General features: G+C 49.2%; 1 protein-coding gene across 1 annotated transcript in view; it reads left to right on the top strand.

The window, feature by feature from the left end:
- Positions 1–9: 9 nt before the first annotated feature.
- Positions 10–20,241, top strand: part of IGSF3 (immunoglobulin superfamily member 3) — a 90,355-nt gene continuing 70,123 nt past the window's right edge. The window contains 2 exon segments of the mRNA XM_015563477.1: positions 10–127; positions 252–914. Of these exon segments, the coding sequence (XP_015418963.1) occupies positions 872–914 (43 nt within the window). The 5' untranslated portion in view covers positions 10–127; positions 252–871.

Raw genomic sequence — 20,241 nt, 5'->3', positions numbered from 1 at the left:
CTCGCGCCGGGAATCCCCAGGAGTGAAGCATTTGGCAAAAGTATGGCAGGCACCATCCGGCTGCCCACAATTGCCCCGCTCTGGGCGGGGAAACTGAGGCAGAGGCCGACGTAGCGACCTGACCAAGGTCAGAATGTAAAGCGTCTGCCCTGGTCCGGGGAAGGGACCCAGGTGTTCGCGGGCTCTGCCCCTCTCTGGGTTTTGTGGCCGGCGTGTTGGGCTTTGATAAATCTTTGTTGTGTTTGTTTTAGAAATCTGCTGGCATTGGGGACCGCCTCAGGGCTCGGAAACGCCAAGTGGCTTCGTGTGTGCGAGGCAGGGCTGGGGCTGGTGGCAGCTCCTTGACCTCCCATCATGGATGGAGTGCACTTTTCCGCGAAGAAACCCAAGCAGTCGCTGTTCGCCAGGGCCGATTTGGCTGTGAAAGGTTTTGACAAAACCTGCCCAGGCCCCTGTGGGGAATCCGAATGAGGGAGAGCGCAGACACCTTCACTGGGAAGCCAAGGACATTTCTGTATAATCAGCGGATGAAAGGATTTTCTCAGACTCTTTTCCCCTTTTCCTGGAGGATTAACCCACCGCAATCTATAATTCCAGTGGAAACCGCAAGGCACACGATGTGGCAGGAGCCCAGAGCGCCTGCAGGAGTGTGCTGGACCCTTTCTTTGCACCGGGGAGTTTAACACGCGCCACCCACCCGTGGTCCTCCCGACTGCCTCCTGCCGATCTCTTCTCTAACCTTTTCTTATTTTCTGAGTGAAGTTCTGTTTCCAAAACTGTCCCCCGGAGCTGTGAGTGGATAGCCAGCAATGAGAGATTAAGTCCGGGAGAGGAGGAAGCCCCCGTGTTGTGACTTCTCTCTGCTGCCGACATGAAGTGCTTTCTCCCGGTGCTGAGCTGTCTGGCTGTGCTGGGTAAGTGGCATTGCTATCAGCGCGATCGATCAGTGGGAAAGTTTAACCTGCTGTTGGTTCCTGTAATTCCGTGCGGTTCTTTCCCATCAACACCAGGAGGCGGCCGGTGTGTGGCACAGGTTGTGTGGCACAGGTTGAGTGGCACAGGTTGGACTGGTGAACTAAGAGGCCCATTTCTGGCCGGGGAGGAATAGTGGAACAACGTGTGTGGTCTGTAAGAAGGAACATTTGCTGCCCTTAAAGTGTCTGGCCCAGGCTTTGCAGGGATGAGGTCCCCCATCTGCCCGTCAGTGGTTGGGGGACTCCGTGTGGGTTGTGGGCTGGTTCTTTGCAGTATTACACACGTGCTTGAGTGGCTTCACCTCTGTGATGGTCCATGTAAATTCTTAACCCGACGTGGCAACATTATTCCTACTGTGTCGGGGAGGTTGGTGTGGTGATGCTGATGGGGAGGTAGGTGTGGTCGGAAAAGGGTTGAAGGGATGCTTTGCGCTACCTAAGTAGTCTGGATACAAACATGTGTTTGAAGGCACTGTCATATGTCCCCTCACCAAGAAAGCTCGGATTGTTGCTCTGGCAGGAAGAGAGGCTGGAGGGATTGCAGCTGCCTGGTTTGGGGATGTATTAGGATTGGTTTTTGTGCCCTCACAGACGGTCAGAATGCTTAGAGCTGGACGAAGAAACTGGCACTGAGAGGCAAACCTTGGACGCCTCTCTTAAGGATTCTCTTCCCAGTGCCTAACGTTTGTCCATCCTCAAATTCAAAACTACTTTCCCTGCCATTGAACTCCGTCTTCAGTGACGTATGTTAGGACACATTGGGTCTCGGATAAGCTCCCTGGCCAGGATCTGTCTGTCTCTCTGCATTGCCCCAGGCCTCACACGTGAGCACACCTCCCGCCCTCTCTGATGGCTGGGTCCCCGCGTTCAGAACCAGTCGTCACTGCTGCCTGGGCCTCTGCACTTCCAAGTCCAGGCTTCTTGTATTGATGGGGTTTGTCCATGACCTGTTGGCAGTGGAGATTGCTTTCATGCCTTGTCTACACCCTGGCGAGAGTTCCCAGGTGGGTGGACAGAACGGAGCCTGGGATTAGAGAACCCAATTTCCAGTCTCGGCCTTACCGGGATTGACGTCTGAGCCCCAGTAAGATGGGATGAGGCCTCCAAGAGCTATGTTGACAGTGAAAGGCTGTGAGTGCTCTGAACACATCATAAATGTGTGCAGTCAGTGGTTTGCAAACTTGGGGGCAGGTTGGAATCACTGGGGGAGCTTTTAAAAGTCCAGGCAGGCCCAGCCATCATGGCTCAATGGTTGAGCATCGACCTGTGAACCAGGAGGTCAGGGTTCGATTCCCAGTCAGGGCACATGCCTGGGTTGTGGGCTCGGTTCCCAGTGTGGGGCATGCAGGAGGCAACCAATCAATGATTCTCTCTCATCATTGATGTTTCTCTCTCCCTTCCTCTCTGAAATCAATTAAAAAATTTATTAAAAATACAAGTCCAGGAGGCAACCCCAGACCAATTCAACTAGATTCTCTGGGAGCGTGGCCCAGGCATCCGACTTCCAGCCGTCCTGGGTAATTCCAGTGCGTAGCACGTGAAGGAGGCAGCGTGTAAGTTCTTTAGTGCCAGCCCTCCCTGCCCTGACGCATGCACACACACCTAGCCTGGCGGCAGTGTAGTCAGCAGAGCCTCCGCCCAGGTGGGGTTAGGATAGTGTCTCCCGTGTGCTCAGGTGGACGCAGAAGGCAGGAAGCTCTCTGTTCGCCAGTCCTAACGATCCGATTGCCATTTGTGATTCTGTATTTGTCATTCGCTTAGTGTCTGGGTGTAAGTCAGTAGTTAGTGATTCATGTGGATTCAGGAGGACCAACAAGGAAAGCCCTCTGGGAGGTTCAGGTGTGGGGCGGGTTGTGTGGCGAAGGCGGGAAAGAGGCAGAGTGGTCGGGTGGGGCCCAGGGCAGAGGGAAGCGCCGATGGGAAAACAAGGAGATGTGACATTTGTGCCTTTTGTTTCCTCCAGCTGCTCAAGGGACTTGGCTGCTCAAGGACTGTAAGTCCCGGCTGGTCCCTGTGCTGGGCCGCTCTGTGGAGTGGAAGCTTGGGCCCTGGCACCTGCTCTGTTGTCTTCCCTTCACTCCCAGCCTCGCGTATAAGCAGGTGTCGTGGAGGACAGTGAGCCTCAAGGTGGCCTTGAAGGGGAATGGTGGCAGGAGACGGACGTTGTGGGAGTGGGGAGGTTTGGAACTGTGGACACACATCCATCTCTGCCTGGTCTTTTGGGCCCCACTGGAGAAGTCCCCTTTTTTCTCCTTCCTCGGTGGCTCTGAGCACGGCGGAGGGAACCTTGGAGAGCAGAAGGTATTTGGAGCAGGGACATAACCCACGTTGGGGGTCTCGTTTCCTGCTTGTAGTCGGTTGTGGAGTGATTCATGGGGCAGCGTTCTTGCTGTGTCATGCAAATTAATGTGTAACGTGACTTTGAAACAGCAAAGAATTCCCAGATGCCCATGTGAGGCACACCCCTGGAGTAAAATTGTGTGTGTGTGAAAAGTAGGAGAAGGCTAAGTGCTCTGCAAAGTGAGGCTGAGCCAGCCTCCAGAAAGGCAATGTGAGTTGGGAAACCCTGGGGGATACAGGGCGGATCTCCGAGATGCTTGTGGTTCCTCTGACATCATTAGGCCTGTGCTTTCTGTTCCCGGTCCTTTGCCATGTCCGGATCAGATTCTTCCTTTTCTCCTTGGCTGGGCGCTGATTCCTGCCCTCTTGACCACTGTCTTGTTTCTTCTTGTTGCAGCTCTGGGTTCCCACCCCCCTGGGGAGCCATTGGCTGCCACAGGCACCCTTGTTCCAATTCTAAAGCCTGGACCTGGTTAAACCATGAGGAGAGTGAAGTTCCATTACTGAGAATGGGCGGAGCCAGAGGGGCAGAAGGAGAGAGAGCGAGCTGATTGTGGCTGTGCCTGGGAGCAGCCTTTGTGGGTGACAGTGACACAGGACGACAACTCTGGGAGAGACAGATTAGGATTTGTGTCTGAGGAACAGGGAGGGAACTATCAGGAAAGATGAATATGAGCTTTAGGCGCATAAAGCAAATTTCGTTTTTGCATTGCCAGGAAGAGTTATGCCTCCCAGCTCAGTGCTGATGCTGCAAACAAAATGAAATCGCTTTAAAAGTGTTAGCAACAGAACACTCCCAATGGAGGCGGTTGGGACCTCTCTGGATCCATGCAGGAGAGCCTGTCGGCAGCTGATGGTCCTGTAGTCTTCTCCGATGGGAGAGAATTTTGTTTGGAGAGCATGGGAAGCCTCTATTTGAAAAGGATGGGCTCAGGAAGCGATCACTTACTTCCCAGTTAGTTAGGGAAGCTTCTTTGGGCAGAGACCAGAGGGTGCTTCCAAAAGAGATAGAAGGGAAGTTTGATGTCCTGTGGGAGTGCGACCAGAGGCAGGGCTGGGGTCATTAAAGGCAGAGATAAGGAGGCAGAGGAGAGGAGCGAGGTGGGTCAGGGCCCTCGGAGGAAGGATTCAAGGATTCCGAAGGGATAGATGAGAATAGTGATATATGGGTGAACAAACATCCCTCTCCTAACAGTAGTCCTAGAGGGAGTGCACCTCCCTTCCCTGGAGGCCTTTGACCAGGGTGTCAGAGAAGGGAATTCTTGTCTGGAGGATTGGCATGGCTGGGGTGCCTTTTCAAGTGTGTGATTGTTGAGCCACCTCTGGGCCCCCAGGGCAGTGTTAAGATGTCTCCATTTCCAACATTTTTCTTTGCAGCGAGATAAGAACAGTGGTAATATCACGTCTCCTAACTCAAGCCCTTACTGTGAAGCAAGCCCCATCTCATTAAGTCCTCAACACAGCCTTGCTGGGTCTGGGTAGAGACCTTGTCTGATCACCTTTTTGTAGATAGGGATATGGAGGCCCAGGGAGGTGGAGGAACTTGCCGAAGGTAAATCACTGTACCAGCTAGAAATGTGCTCCACAATAGTAGGACCCAGGCCCCTTCTGTCTTGATCCAAGTGCACGCCTCCCTTCCCAAGGGCATCTCATGTCCCTGATGGCCGTGCTGGGAGGGAAAAGGATAGGTAAAGGGCAGGCCCTCTTAATTTAAGGATGCTTCTAGGAAGTTATACACATCACTTCTGCTTATATCCCCATTGGGTAGAATTTGATCACATGACCATACTCTGCTGCGAGGAGGCTGGGAAATATTATCCTTGATTCTGAGTGTCCATGTGCGCAGCCAAAATCTAGGAATTCTCTTACGGTAGAGGAAGTAGAGGACAGATTTTGGGGGACAGCTGCTGGTCTCTGGTATAGTCACAGAGCTAGCCAGTGGCAGCGTGGTTTCGAGGCCGGGGCCATTTGGTTCCAAATCCTGTGTCCTTCCATCCAACAAGCTGTGCCCTCGGTGAGCGTGATCCCCAGCCCCTAGCCTCCGGGATGCTTTGTTGGGAGGGCACGAGCTAGATCATTGGTTCTCAACCTTCCTAATGCCTCAGCCCTTTAATACAGTTCCTCATGTTGTGGTGACCCCAATTTCATTGTTACAAATTGAACATAATTAAAGCATAGTGATTAATCACAAAAACAATATGTAATTATATAGGTGTTTTGTCGACCCCTGTGAAAGGGGCGTGCGACCCCCAAAGGAGTCGCGACCCACAGGTTGAGAACCGATGAGCTAGATGAATTAATTATTACATGGGAGGCAACGTAATCAGCACATAATTAAACACTAAACGTTGTGGGTTTAGCGGTAGGACTGTAGTGTTTATAGAATGCTTATGTGCCAGTCACTGCTAAACAGTGTACATGGCATGACCTTCTGTAGAAAGTACCAAAGGGCCCTCCCTTCCTGTCATGTTCATTGCTGTAGCCCCAGAACTCAGCCTTGTGCCTGGCGCAGAGTAACCAGGTGTTCAGTTAAGTTATTGATGAACGAGGTAGGTATTGTTTCTGTGTTGGCTCCCTCAGTCAAGATGGGGAAATTCAAGGCTCAGAGAGTTTAAATCCTTTTGCTCAAAGGAGCAGAACTAGAAATTGGCAGAGCCTGGATTGGAATCCATGTTTTTTGGTTATAGTGCTCACGCCTTTACTTCGGCGCAGAGTAACCAGGTGTTCAGTTAAGTTATTGATGAACGAGGTAGGTATTGTTTCTGTGTTGGCTCCCTCAGTCAAGATGGGGAAATTCAAGGCTCAGAGAGTTTAAATCCTTTTGCTCAAAGGAGCAGAACTAGAAATTGGCAGAGCCTGGATTGGAATCCATGTTTTTTGGCTATAGTGCTCACGCCTTTAGCGTGAGAACCAGGCAGGGGTTCTCTAACCGTTTTTATGCCATGGATCCTCTTGGCAATCTGGTGAAGCCTCTAGACCCCTTCTCAGGAAACACTTTAAAGGGCATAGATACAAATGCATAGGATAACAAAGAAAATAAATGGTATTGAAACTTAAGTCAGCAAAATATGAAGAGCCAAGGTTATGATGTAGCATTTAATAACATTACAGAACAAGGTCTAACAGTTACCATAATTTGGGCATAATGAAAGTGAACATGCTATTTTGCGGTCTCTGCATGTATCTGTTGTGACACAGTCCTGGGCTACATTCACAACAAAAGGACTGTTAACATGCTCTGAGAGGTTAGTGCAGATAAAGATGTCGGGGCTTTTGTATGTTCTTTTTTCCCCCATTCAAGTTCACATACGCTCTGAATCCTATCCACAGACTGTGAAGTTCAATGTCGGTGGTGGTTGTTGGGGAGAGGACTTGGGCTGTGCTTTCAGATGGCAGGGTTCGGAGGGGGAGGACATTCTCTTCCCAGCAGAGTCCTGATAATTCAGTCAGACTCATCACCGTGGTAGATTCGCCCTTTAGAGACTAGAGAAATGACAGTGGTTTTAGGTACCAGTGCGGGTGGGACAATGTGGACAGGGAGGATTGACTTGGATGTGTTGAGTTTGGAATCTGGGCTTAGTCTGGGCCCCTGGAGCCCAGGCCTGCGCCCTGCGTGAAGTGGCTCCAGGTGTTGGCCTTCTGTGGTCCCAGCCTTGCGCATCCTGAGTCATGGCTCCTTAAGTCATATTTTTAGGTTCCTTTGGGAGCTCCTCATTCGCCGCAGTTGGACACCTGTTTCTTTGCTGTTTCAAAGGGAGCACAGCTATTCCTCGTGAAGAGTTGTTTTTTTTTTACTTTAAGGAAATTTAGGACACCTGTGTGTGAATTCACCCTGATTCCAGAGGAATAAATGGTTGCATCAAAATCAAGCTTATAGTTGTAGAAAATCACATTGCCGAGTTCTCTCATCAAGAACCCTTTAGTGAGGGGGCCACAGTGGCAGGCACTTAACAAAAGCCATAGCAATGGACTTTCCATAACGCATCCTCAGTTAAGTGGGACTTCGTTTTTATTTTTGGATCTCTGCTTTCATAAAGGCACAAATCACAAGGTGTGGTAGCAAGGGTTTCTTCTAGAAGCTAGCTTCCAGGCCACTGGCAGCCCAGGCTCTGCATCTTCCGCATCTGTAATTACAGTAGCAGAAGCGCATAATGAGCCTCAGGGCCCTGCAAGATCCTAAACCAAAGATTAAATTATATTCACTCTACCCAGGCTGGAAGCGCATGTGGTCAGATGTCACATGGATTTTAAAAAGCTTTATAAAAGCTTTATAATAACGAAAGTTGAAACAAAGTTTCTGCCTAGCCTCTTTTAACTCTAATTAAATTCATTCGAATGCCCCATCCCCCACCATCCAGGTGACCCAGGCGTTGCTGGACACAACCCTGTCCCTGCCCCCTAGGAGATGATCATCTAAGGCAGTGGTTCTTAACCTTCCTAATGCCGCGGCCCTTTAATACAGTTCCTCATGTTGTGACCCAACCATAAAATTATTTTCGTTGCTACTTCATAACTGTAATGTTGCTACTGTTATGAATCGGAATGTAAATATCTGATATGCAGGATGTATTGTCATTGTTACAAGTTGAACATAATAAAAGCATAGTGATTAATCACAAAAACAATATGTAATTATATATGTGTTTTCCGATGGTCTTAGGCAGCCCTGTGAAAGGGTCATTCGACCTCCAAAGGGGTCGTGACCCACAGGTTGAGAACCGCTGCTCTAAGGCCAAGTGGCCAGGAAGACATTGATAGTGTGTGGTGTCCGAGGATGGGTGTTCATTGTGGAGGGAGGCAAGGCACGTGTGTGCTTGTTTTCAGCGGGAGGAGTGAGGGGGTTCTCTGGCCGGGAGCGGTGAGGCTGGACGAGGTCAGGAGTGGTCATTCTGAAAAGGCTCTGGAGGAGCTGGAGTGTCAGGCATGCCTTCAGACATAGAAGGATGAGGTCCTGGCAAAATTGGGGGGTCGAAGACACCTGGGCACACACGGGTGGAGCAGCCCCAGTGTCGGTGGGCCCGAACCCTCAAGGTGTAGCTTAGCAAGAATTGGAGAAGGTGTTTGGCATGGGGCCTGGGTATTTGGGCCAGAGACAGATGGAAGATGCCAGGGAGCTGTAAGTGGGAATCCTGGAGGACCTCTGGAGGAGTGGCTAGGGAAGGCAAGAGGCCAGCCATCCTGGAGGGGCAGGTCCAAAGTGGAAGTGATGGGACCTGTTCTTGCACCAAAGGGCGAGCTTTCTTTCATGTGTCCATCAAAACAGCATCTGGGCAAAGAAGCTGTAACAAAACTGTGAGCTCAAGAGATTGTTGGCCAGTCTTCTAGTGGTGGCCTCTTTGTCCCAACTCTCAAGTCCCTAGGCCTTCCCTTTATTAAAACAGGGGGAAGGAAGCTGATGCCAGTGGGGTCCTCCCCCCCGCCCCCAATGATTTTTTTTTTTTTTTTTTAATCCTCACCCGAGGATATGTTTTCTTTGATTTTCAGAAAGAGAGGAAGTGGGGGAGGGAGACACACACACACACACACACCAGCTGCCTCTTGTACTGATGGGGGATTGAACCCAAAACCTAGGTATGTGCCTCGACTGGGAACCGAACCCATACCTTTTGGTATATGGGACAACGCTCCAGGGCCCCATTACGATTCTTTGATGTAGTGGAGTAAGGTCAGGATTGCCTTAAGTCGGTGTTACTTTTGTGTGTTTAATTCTGTTTTTGTTTATAACACCCATTTTCTGCTCCTCCTTTTTGTGGAGACTTCTAAGTACACTGTCTCTGCCCTCCACAGGGCACTGGGTCCCGCCGGTGGTGTGTCGGTGACAAAGACTTGTTCTGACAGGGCTGCCAACCTTCTTCTCAAGGACCCCTGTTACTCCCCTTCCCCCAGGAGCCTCATAAACTTGAAACCTTCCATCTCCCAGACAGACAGCATTTATTAAATATGGTATCAATCTGCTTTTCCTGTGCAACCATCAGTGTGATCTCACACTTGATATAATCCAGCTCTAAAGCAAAATCAGGCTGGTGACCTGGGCTGCTGATGACCAAAGGACAGAGAAGCCTGACCTGTTCGGTACCTTAGCCCCTGTATCTTAGCAGTTAGGGGGAGGTGGTGTCATTTTAGGTGTTTTTGAAATCTCTTAGGGCAGCCAGCTTATGGACTCCAAGTGTTATTCTGAGAGCTTAGGCAACTAGGTTTTTGCTTGCTTTGGGCATGGGAGAGGGCCTGCTAATCATTGGCCATGTCAGGAAAGTTCAAGATGCCTCATGAATGTGACCAGTGTGCTGGTACAGAGGACAGTGACAGGCCTAACATGCATGAAGATGCTATCCAGGTCCATTCGTGTCTGCACAGTGTGTTTGCCCATGAATTGGTTGCGTTGGTGACCTTGATTGACTTTCAGTAGGAAGAGGAACAGGAGACCTGGAGTTGAGTAATTCATTGCTTTACGTCAAACCATATCTTGTCCTGGCCAGGTACAACCTACTCCTTGGTTTTTGTTTTATTTTGTTTTTAAAGACGTCCAGAGAATGAAATTTCACAACCTCTTAAGTGTAACACGTCCATCAGGAAACCTTAATTTTGATTTGAATTAAGTCATAATTTAAAACAGCAGATAAAGTGCTTTAGGGTAAGCGTATACAAAAATAAAGCGATGAGGGATTGGTTTCAATTTCACAAGGCAGCCTATACTTATAAGCTTTAGTTTTTTGAATTTTAATTTTTCAACAGAGACAACAGTTGACTATAATTCTATTGTTAAAAAAATCAAATAGTACAGACAAAAAGTAAAATGTGAAAGTTCCCCTGTCTGCCCCATGCCCCATACTGAGTCTGATAAATATTCCTTACATTTTGATATACACATGTATTTTTTCTAACATAAATGGAAACATACAGAATATATTGTTCAACAACTTGATTATAAAGGGGTGATTTTCTTCCCTATTTTTTAGGTTTTATGGCCAAATCAGAATTGATTTGGTTATTTTATAGCTAGTTGCAACTGTAATTTGTGAAATTATTGGGGAATCGTGAGCCTCATTCAGAAGCTATATAATGGAATAATTTTGTCTTTATCAAGGGCAAGAGTTATAATAAAAACACTATCCTTAAATTTGAATGTATTTTATGAAAAGAATTGACTTGTTTACTCTGAATATTTTCTCCCAAAACACAAATTTAACAAGTTAAGCATGCACATATTTTATTGACTATTTTAGTTCTAATTTTGAAGCTATGTTGAATTAAAATGAAACCTATTTAAAGCTTGTTAAGAGGACAACCACAAATGCTGGGTTTTGTGTCTGATTCAATTAAGTGTCCTTGTTTGTTCACACACTAGAACAAAAGTGAGAGTTTTCCTGACTTTTCAGTTCCCAAATGATTCTTCCATTTAGAATGAACTGGACCAGGAGCACCTTCAAGGTTGCTGGCTCCCAGACAGTCAAGACCTTAACCCACAGAAAGAGAACTTTTCTCTCTAGACCTGCAGAATTAGCTGTTGCTGTAAAAATATTATTATTTCTTTTAAAAAAAATGTTTTTTTTTAATTGATTTTAGAGAGGAAGGGAGAGGGAGAGAGAGATAGAAACATCAGTGATGACAGAGAATCATTGATCAGCTGCTTCCTGCACGCTCCACACGGGAGCCCACATCCCGGGCATGTGCCCTGACTGGGAACTGAACCGTGACCTCTTGGATCGACGCTCAACCACGGAGCCACACTGGCCAGGCAAAATATTATTTCAAAGTGTGGGTTACTTCTCAGGTTCACGGCTATGGCTTTCTTTAAAACCTCGGGAGTCACTGGAGGTTCACCTTTATACCCAATTTATAAAATAGTCGCTGTTTGGAGGGATGGTTGCTGGATTCACATACCATAGTCAACCCTTCTTAAACATCTGTTGACCTGCTACACCCGTCCAGAGACCACGGTTCTGTTAGAATCTTCTTATAATACTTTCCTGAGAAGACTTTCATCTGTTTATTTACTCAATATCTGAGTGCCTGCTTCAATCGCTCATTGTTCTGTTATCTCACATAGCGAGAATTTGAAGGTAAAATCATGGTGAACATGATTAAGTAGTCACCTGATATGTATTTTAATCTTTAACAAATAGATTAATTAAGAACACTGGCATTAGGGAACTCTTTTCTATCCCTAAGGTAAGCCTTTTTTTATTATTACTTAGAATCCTTTCTTCCTGTTTTGTTCTCTTCTTTGGCAGCGGTGAATTAAGAATACCACAAGCAGCCCTGAATAGCAGTGATGGGGGAGATGGGGGAGGAGGGTCCATAGGGCAAATTCTTCCTTTTGAAAAGATGCGAGTATATTGAGTCCTGAATATGTGGAATGCCCTTATTAACTGCTGGGGATGTTGTCTCGTCTATGGGAGTTGGGAATTTCATATATGGAAGCCCTGAATTTCTAGGAAGCCAGAACAAATGGGAAATAGAACAGTCCCATACTTCTCCGCAGGTAGGAGAGAGCATGCGTCGCAGGCTCTCTGGCAGACCCTTATGCTGGGGTGGTGGTGGTGGTGGTGCGGTCGATCTCTGGCCTCTCTGAGTCCTTCCAGAGTGACTCCTCAGGAAGCCATGGGAGGGGAGGCTGAGGGATGGCTCGGGATCCTGGCCAGTGGGAGGCTTTGTTTCCCAGAAGTTGCTGTGGGAGTCAGCTCAGTAGGGTGCAGGCTCTTTCAGGTAGGCACCATGCCAGGTAGCCTCAACCCTGAAACAACACCGCTTTGCGCTTGTCTCGAGTGTCACCTCTTCTCCACACATCCCTGAGTCTGCAGGTCCCAGGCATGCTGTGCACCGGGCCCAGTGGAGATGGCTTTAGCCCCCAAGCAGGTGGGGGCTGCTCCTAGGAGCCTGCCTGCAGGGTCATCCACAATCCACAGGCAGTGCTCTGCCAGGCCCTTCTGGTTTTCCTCATTGGTTTTGCTCCGCAGTGGTTCTCTGTTGGTTTGGGGATGGATGGTTTTCTGTTGGTTTGGGGATGGATGGCCTGTTGGAAATTCTGCTTCACAGATGGACACGTCTGTTAGTTCCTGAGAGGAGCGATTGTGCAGATAGATTCGTTCTAGGGCTCACCCTGCAACAGACAGCCCTTTATGACACCGTTTAGAGATGATTTGCTGAACCATTTCTTAATGTCTCCTGATGTTGCCGAACAGTTTTGCAATCTGCCTTCTGGCGTTTTGTTACAAAAGATCAAGCCCGCATTCCCAGCACCCTGCCCGCTCTTTTCCTTCCCTCTGTCACTGCGGGTAATGACCCGGAGCTGGGTGCTCAGGCACATCATGGCTGTGAGCAATGCCGTCCCTTCTCCCTTCTCACATGCCTGTCACAAACCCAGCTTCTCTGAGTAGCTCCCATGGGCAGTGGGTGTCTAGAAGGGAGAGAGGAGATCGAGAACTTGCCTCCAGACTTGAATTTGTTTTGGAAGAATCTTTCTGGATCTCAGGTGTAACCCTCTTATTTTTAAAGGGGAACTGTTCTGGAGGTGAGGACAAGACTGTGTTGGCCTGGGAGCAGGGAGAATGGATGGAGGGCTGGAAACCCCCTTAACAGACGAGGAGACTGGTGTACGTCGTCTTTGTTTTAATTAAAGCATTACACAATCCAAACATTGGCTTTCCCACTGGTAACCCCACCACAGAGCTGTCATTTCCCATAGCTGGAATTTGGGGAGAGCCAGGCCTCATTGGAGTACAAGGCCAGATTGAATCTATGCTTTGGTGGGAAATAAGTAAATGTGAGCCCTGAGGACTGTGGTAGTTATGGGGGATTTATGATTACTGTGTTTGCCTCCTCGTCATAATTTATTCAGCAGCCCGTGTCCTGGCACTGGTGCGGTGCCCATCAGAAATCTGACTCTGGTTTTCTTCTGCACATCTTCCCTTTTGTAAATGCAGAGGCATTCACTGTAATCAAGGAGGCTCTTCCTCTGTCATCAGTAGCGGGATGACTGAAGTCACGTGGAGGGTTTTAAGTAACTAATCTCTTAAGACATCCAGAGCATAATCTCGCGGGTCCCGATCATCCCGCCTGCATCCAGAGATGTGCAAGGTTCTGCAGTGAGGCCGGATGGGGACCTTGGCATCCTTTGGCGATGGTGACAGGTTTTTGTTTGCTTTCGGCATGGGGACGGGGCCTGCTGACCATTGGCCATGTCAAGAGAGTCCGGGACGCTCCATGACTGTGACCAGTGTGTGCTGGCGCAGAGAACGGTGACAGGCGCTCCGGTATCTGTGCAGCGTGTCCAGGGCTGGCTCCCCAGGAGATGTTGCAATGTAGATAACAGGCCTGCTGGTCAGTGGTGTCTACTGGCACTTTTGTTAAATTATATCAGGTTAATAAAAAAATTAGGGGTGCAGCTCTGGCCGATTTAGCTCAGTGGTTAGAGTGTCGGCTGCGGATGGAAGGGTTGGGGGTTCAATTCCCTATCAAAGGCACGTACCTCGGTTGCAGGTTCCCCAGTGCTTCTGGGGGCATGTGAGGGAGGCAGCCAATCGATCAGTGTCTCTCTTTCCTCCTCCTTCCTCCCTTCCACTCAATCTAGAAATAATGAAAAAAATACCCTCTAGTGAAAATTAAAAAAAAAAAAAGCAGGGGTGCAGGCTCTGAAATGTTCACATTTTCCTTATAATTTGATGTGACATCACATATATCATTTATTAGACTAAATTGGATTATAGTTGCTCTTCAAGTTGTCATTTCTTTAGTTTCTAGTTCCACCCACTCCCTGATGTTAGCTCAGGTTCTTGCCACCAGAAGTGTCCTGAGGAAGAATTTGGTGAATTACTCTAAGGGCCGTCTTTGCTACTTTCTCTTAATAGGTAGAAGTCCTAACACATAGAATGATGAGGAAGATGAGTTTCAATTAGTAAAGTGTCTGAATTAGCAAATATTTTCCGAGAATTTCATTGTTACTACTTTTAAGTGAATATTCTAAGGTAACCGAGGCAAATAGAGCGCCTAATACAGGTCCTTGGGGACCCTGCTTTAGGAGACCAACAGAATGATTTGCAATTAGCGTGCCAATTGTTTATGTAAATGGTGTTTCTCAAATACTTGATTGTGTTGGAAAACAGTTTATTCTCTTATTATCACAGTTTATTCTATTTTAAGTGGTCCCTGTGAAGCCCCACCTGCCTGCGCTGCTGGTAGCTTATATGCCCTGTGAGGACCTGTTTTGTGAAGACCTAAGTCAACCATATCAGCAGTGTCAGAAATTCCAAGCTAGGGAAGTGCCTGGTCCTCACCGCCCAAGATGAGTTAGCTCTCTCTGCCAAAAGCTTCTCGGCACCCTCACTTGTCTCTTGTAACAGGAACTAATAAGTTAACCAGTATCTAATGTGCTCTGCTGCGTGCCTGGCCATGTGCTACAAGGAGACACAGCCATCATTCTTGTGTAGTTTATAGATTAGCAAAGAAATCAAGCAGTCACAAATACATACACACAATTAACCACAGTAGTAAAGCTAGACTTACTTTCTTCAAGATTGAGGTTGCTTTTTAATTCTTGGTTTCATGCACTAGGCTGCAAGTTCCATCAGGACAGGGGTTGTGCAGTTGGTCCTGGTGTCCCCAGCCCCTCCTTATCCTTCTGTTGGCATAGATATTAGCTGAAATGGAAGACATCGCCACGTTTGTAGGTCAAAAACAGCAACGCCATATGGTTCAACCTGCTAGTTGCTCAGTCAATGTGTTGTATCGAGTGTTGAATGCATGTCGTAATCAATGAGCTTTTCATAGCAGGCTGCATTTAACACAGCCTTCTGTAGCCAAGGAAATGCCAGCTACAGTTTTAGAAAAGGAAATCCAATTTAAATTCTAATGCTGGTGCTGCCACTTAGAGCTATGTGACCTGGGTCAAGTTCCTTTTTTCTTTTTTTTAATGTATAATACATGTAACATACAATTTATCATTTTAAACCTTTTAAAGTGTATAATTAACGTGGTATTAAATGAATTTAAAAAAAAGAAAGTAAGGAAAAGGAAATCTAGAACTTGAAACAACAAAAACCCCGGACCTGTGATGCAGACACCGGGTACCGATGGGACTCTAGGGCCTTGTGTTCAGTATGGCTCTGTGCAGCCTGGCTACCTGTCCAGCCAAGGTGGAGGCATGTGTACTTTCGGGTCTGTAGTGCTGTCAGTAGCCTAAAGAATTGGGGGACTGTGCTGCAGAGCTGAGGTGGAAGGCACAGATGAGCAGGAAAAAGGAGGGAGACCCATCACCTATCAGCACAGCCCAAGAAGGGCCCAGACCTCGCGTGTTTTCATACTCAGTAGATCTGTTTGTGCCCACGACATGCTCAGTTACCTGCCAAGCACCGCCCGCAAGCCTCCATTGAGCCTGGACAGGTGGGTGGCTGTGGACTACTGGCCATCGGAGGCCAGGGTGAGCTGAGGAGAAGGCCCAGCTGGGCCCTGTGGGGAGCAGCCCAGCCCTCTGGCCTGGTCCTGCTCCCTCTCCGAGAACTGGGAGTTGGGCCAGCCTAGGGCTTGGACCGGAGCTTCCCAAACCTCTTCTGCTAAGTGCTTTTTTGCATCTGTTTGGATTTCTTGGCCCTCTGTCCAGTTGCTGTGCACACGTGTCCAATTGTGCCACTCTGTGATAATGCTCGCAATTTTCTCACACCTGCAGGATAATTTCCGGTTCAGCTCAATTCCACAGCTATTTGTTGAGTCTCTTATCTCATGTGCCAGCACAGGATGGGGGTGGCAAGTAGGGAAAACACAAATGTATGACATCGGTTCCTGCCCGTGGCAGACCCTGTTGGTTGCCTGCGCAGTAGCCAGCCTTTTCTCTTCTTCATGGCAGGGCCCTTATTTGCTTTCAACACCACACTCGCCTTCTCCTTCCCACTCACGGAAAGGTGACCCCACTTCTAGCCCCAGGGTAAAAGCTGATTGATCTGAGCCAGTCATGGAGGTCTATGGTTTAGACATGGGCGTCTGACACAGTTTTGGCCAGTGAGCTATACGGAGAAATCTACCGAAGAGGATTCTGGGAAAGACCTCTTCCCTATTCAAAAGAAACACACAAGAACCCTGACCAGGTAGCAGCTAGGTTGGTCAGAGTGGTGTCTTGATACGCCAAGGTTGTGTGTTTGATCCCCGGTCAGGGCTCTTCTTCTTTCTCTGTCTCCCTCTCCTCCTTCCTCTCTCCCTCTCTCTCTCAAAAAGCAATAAAAATAAAAAAATAGAAAGACACGAAAAAAGAAACAAAACATAGAAGAAGAGACAGACAGTTCCTCCCTCTAGGTTCTCGGCAATCAGGCAGCCGTCTTGTCATCATGAGGAAAGCAAGTCAGCGGGGACCAGATGGGAGGAACCGGGATCCCTGATGACAGCCAGTGCCTATACAGCAAGCCAACCGCCACACTCTCTGTGCTCACTGTTTTCGCCAGTTGAGGCAACCTACGTTAGATACTGCGTCCAAGGAGCAAAAAATAGGATTTCTTTTTATTAAACAGTGCAATTCAGATCATCATCAGAGAGCCCATGCTTAGCCTTGTGGTAAGACAGGAGAGGGGTAAGGACGTTGTCTCGAGGGACCGAGTGAGGAGACTGTATTTGGAGTGGATCCTGGATCCTGAGGTAGGATGAGGATTTGTACAGGAGGAGCAGAAGGCATCTGAGGAGCGATGGCATGAGCCGACCTTTGGAGACAGGAGTGGACATGGCCTTGTCAGAGAACCGTGGGATCATGTCCCGACTAATCCCACAGGCATCGTCTGCAGCACTGCGAATCGGGGCCTACACGGCGACCCCTGGTTATGCAGTGGGGAGGTATCGTGGTCCTTGAGCAGGGGAGACGCTAAGACAGGGGACCTGGGGAGGGAGGATTTGGGAGACGAATACCAGGTCGATTGGGAGGGGAGAAAGGGAAAGCCGAATGACCAGCGTAAGCTCCTGGAATAATTTATTTGTAGGTGAGATTTAGTAGAAAGCAGCGGGAACGGGGCGGGGGGATGTGCTCATGGGTCTGCCATGCATGGGCTGGAGCTGGCTGGCTTTCATTCCACCCGAGGCTCGCAGGGATGTTAAGGCCTTTAGCTTTCTAGGGAAGGGATCCCTGTGCAGGAGCTGTGCTAGTGAGGTGGCTGCTCTCCCAGGGCACCAGAATCTCAAGTGGCTTGCAGAGAGGTGTGCTTTGGTGGCTGGTATCCGCTGGTGACCAGCTGGAGCGCCTCAGTCATCTGCCTAAAAGTAGAGCTTGAGGGAGGCGTTCCAGACCTCCAGGCTAGACTAAGAATGAGGTGCAAAGCCCAACTTTGTCATCTTTTCCACTCTCAAGAGATTCAAAATGTGCCTTTTCCCGAAGGCTCGGCGCAGCGCCTGGCGCTGGGAGTGCAGGGCTCTCTCTTTGTTGCAGCGCCGAGCTCATTTTGCCCGGCTGACTCACATTATTTTCCTAAGGGCAGAAGCCTCAGTGCGGTGCTGGGAGGCTCTGGGCATCTGGGTTTTGTCAGGCAGCGAGGGAAAGTGCAGACGTCGAACCCCCTCTTGCTTTAAACAGAGCAGAGCCAGATGGGAGGGAAGGGCCGTTATGCGGCGCCTGTCCCGCTCCAGGGGTGAGCCCCGTGGGTCCTGTTTCTTCTCTCCCTGAAAACTTGGCCCCATAAACGCCCAGGAGACACCCCTTCAGACCTGGGAGGCAGCCGACATCGGCCTCTCTGGGGCTGTTTATTTTTATGAGTTTGAAAATGTGAAGACAGAGAGGGACCCTTTCTTTGTCTAATGGAAAGTTGGTGTTCTTATTTTTCCTCCGCTTTCTTTTGTTTTTAATATTTAAAAAATGTTTTTATTGATTTCAGAGAGGAAGGGAGAGGGAGAGACACAGAGAACATCAATGATGAGAGAGAATCATTGATCGGCTGCCTCTTGTGCGCCCCACACTGGGGATCGAGCCTGCAATCCAGGCATGTGCTCTGTCCAGGAATTGAACTGTGACCTCCTGGTTCATAGGTCAACGCTCAACCACTGAGCCACACTGGCTGGGCTTTTCCCTCCACTTTCAACAACATAGCGGGTTGTAAATGTTTGTAGATGCTGTTCTGTTCGTAGGTCGCCATCCTGATTTTACCGCTGCGCTCCCGGCTTCCTCCATCAGGCGGAAGGCCCAGTTCAGTCCTAGGAGGAGGATGAAACTGGAGCCATCTGTCAAGCTGGCCTTTCCTTTGTCCATCTGTCCTTCCAGTCATCCATCCATCTGTCCACCCAGCCAACATTCGCTACATCTTTATGATTGAGTCAGCAGAGGGCTCTGGGGCAAGCTACTTAACTACTCCAACCGCCCATTTTTCTCATGTAAAATAGGAGCTACTCGCTGGGGTTACAGTGAGCCTGAGGCAGGCCCTCTGAGCAGAGTGCTTTGCATCATGCCTGGCATGGCACATGCTCATTCTTGTTGCTCAGGGCCAGGGGTGCCACCCGGCTCAGCTGACTGGCCACAGGTTGCCTTAGACACAAGTGGCCATTTGGAGGTTGGATTTAGGCCATAGTACATAGTTGCTGGGCCATAAAGGCATGGCCTTTGGACTGTATTGCCACCTCCCTCGGGGTAGCTCGCTGTTCGTGTGTCAGTCCTGGCCAGGCCATGGTAGCTGGGCTCCAGAATCTCAGAGCCAGTGACAGTACACACGGCCACTGAGTGTTCACCAGCCCGTGTCCTCTGATGTTGAGAGGATCGGGGGCCCAAGGGGGTTCCTCACCCCATTGTTTGGGCATTGCTGCCCTGTCTCACCTGCCCTTCACCTTTACCTTTTTGCCCCCTGCCATACCTCTGTCTCTCCACGTCCCACCAGTGTAAGCCAGTTTCACTTCTAGCCTTCTCATCTGCGTAAGCCCCTGCTCTGTGCGTGCTGCTGTGACAGGCTTGCCTGTTCTTTAGCATCTCCTCCATGTTGACGTCATCTCATGTACCACACTGAGTTTCTCAGAGTGAGCCTGCATGGGCCATTCGAGGGCACAGGAATGGCCAAGGATCTAGGCCAGTGATGGCGAACCTATGACACGCGTGTCAGAGGTGACATGTGAACTCATTCTTTTGGTTGATTTTTCTTCGTTAAATGGCATTTAAATATATAAAATAAATATCAAAAATATAAGTCTTTGTTTTACTATGGTTGCAAATATCAAAAAATTTCTATATGTGACACGGCACCAGAGTTAAGTTAGGGTTTTTCAAAATGCTGACATGCCGAGCAGAAAAGGTTCGCCATCACTGATCTAGTCGGAGTGTCCCGGGGAAAGGGAGAGCTTTGTCAGTGATGGCGCACCAGGGGTTATGGGGAGAGAGCTGCGGTCCCTGAGTTAGGATCCCCTGAAACAGAGGCATCGGGGAGGCAGGGCACGCTGGTCGGCTACCAGGCTTCCCTGCGGGTGGCAGTGGCCCATGGCCTGAGGGCCCCACAGTGTGTTCCCTGCTTCCTTTGTTGTCCCAGCTTAGCTGTCTGCATTCTTGGTCACGTACTGGACCATGCCTCTGGCAAGGCCAGTTTCCTGGAAGGCTGTCAGCAGACACTTCCTGCCCCGTTCACCTCTCCGCCAGCCAGCGCGGTGAGGAAAGTCTCACCTGCCCTGTTTCTGAGCCCAAAACCAACCTGGTCTTGGCTGGTGGGTGTATTGTGCTAAGAGGACCTTTTGAAGTAAAATTGGACACAATAAAGAACTGGCACCATTCACCTCCAGGCCTTTTAAAGTTCCTAGAAGTCTTTCGGGCCCATCTTTCTTTGGACCTCTCCCCGCCCCCAAGTTGCCAGCAGCCCCCTGAGGTACTGACAGTGGCGGTCACCAGAGGCCAGGCGGAGGGACTCCGGTCCTGGCGCCTGTGGGGAGTGACCGGACTGCGGGAACTTGTGTTATGTGTCACAGGGCCCGCGGGGGGAACAGACCACAGGGTGCA

Source organism: Myotis davidii, unplaced genomic scaffold (assembly GCF_000327345.1).
Source record: "Myotis davidii unplaced genomic scaffold, ASM32734v1 scaffold217, whole genome shotgun sequence".
In the NCBI taxonomy this organism is placed as follows: domain Eukaryota; kingdom Metazoa; phylum Chordata; class Mammalia; order Chiroptera; family Vespertilionidae; genus Myotis; species Myotis davidii.
Note: the sequence above shows the minus strand (reverse complement) of the source record. Positions and strands in the feature narration are given on the sequence as shown.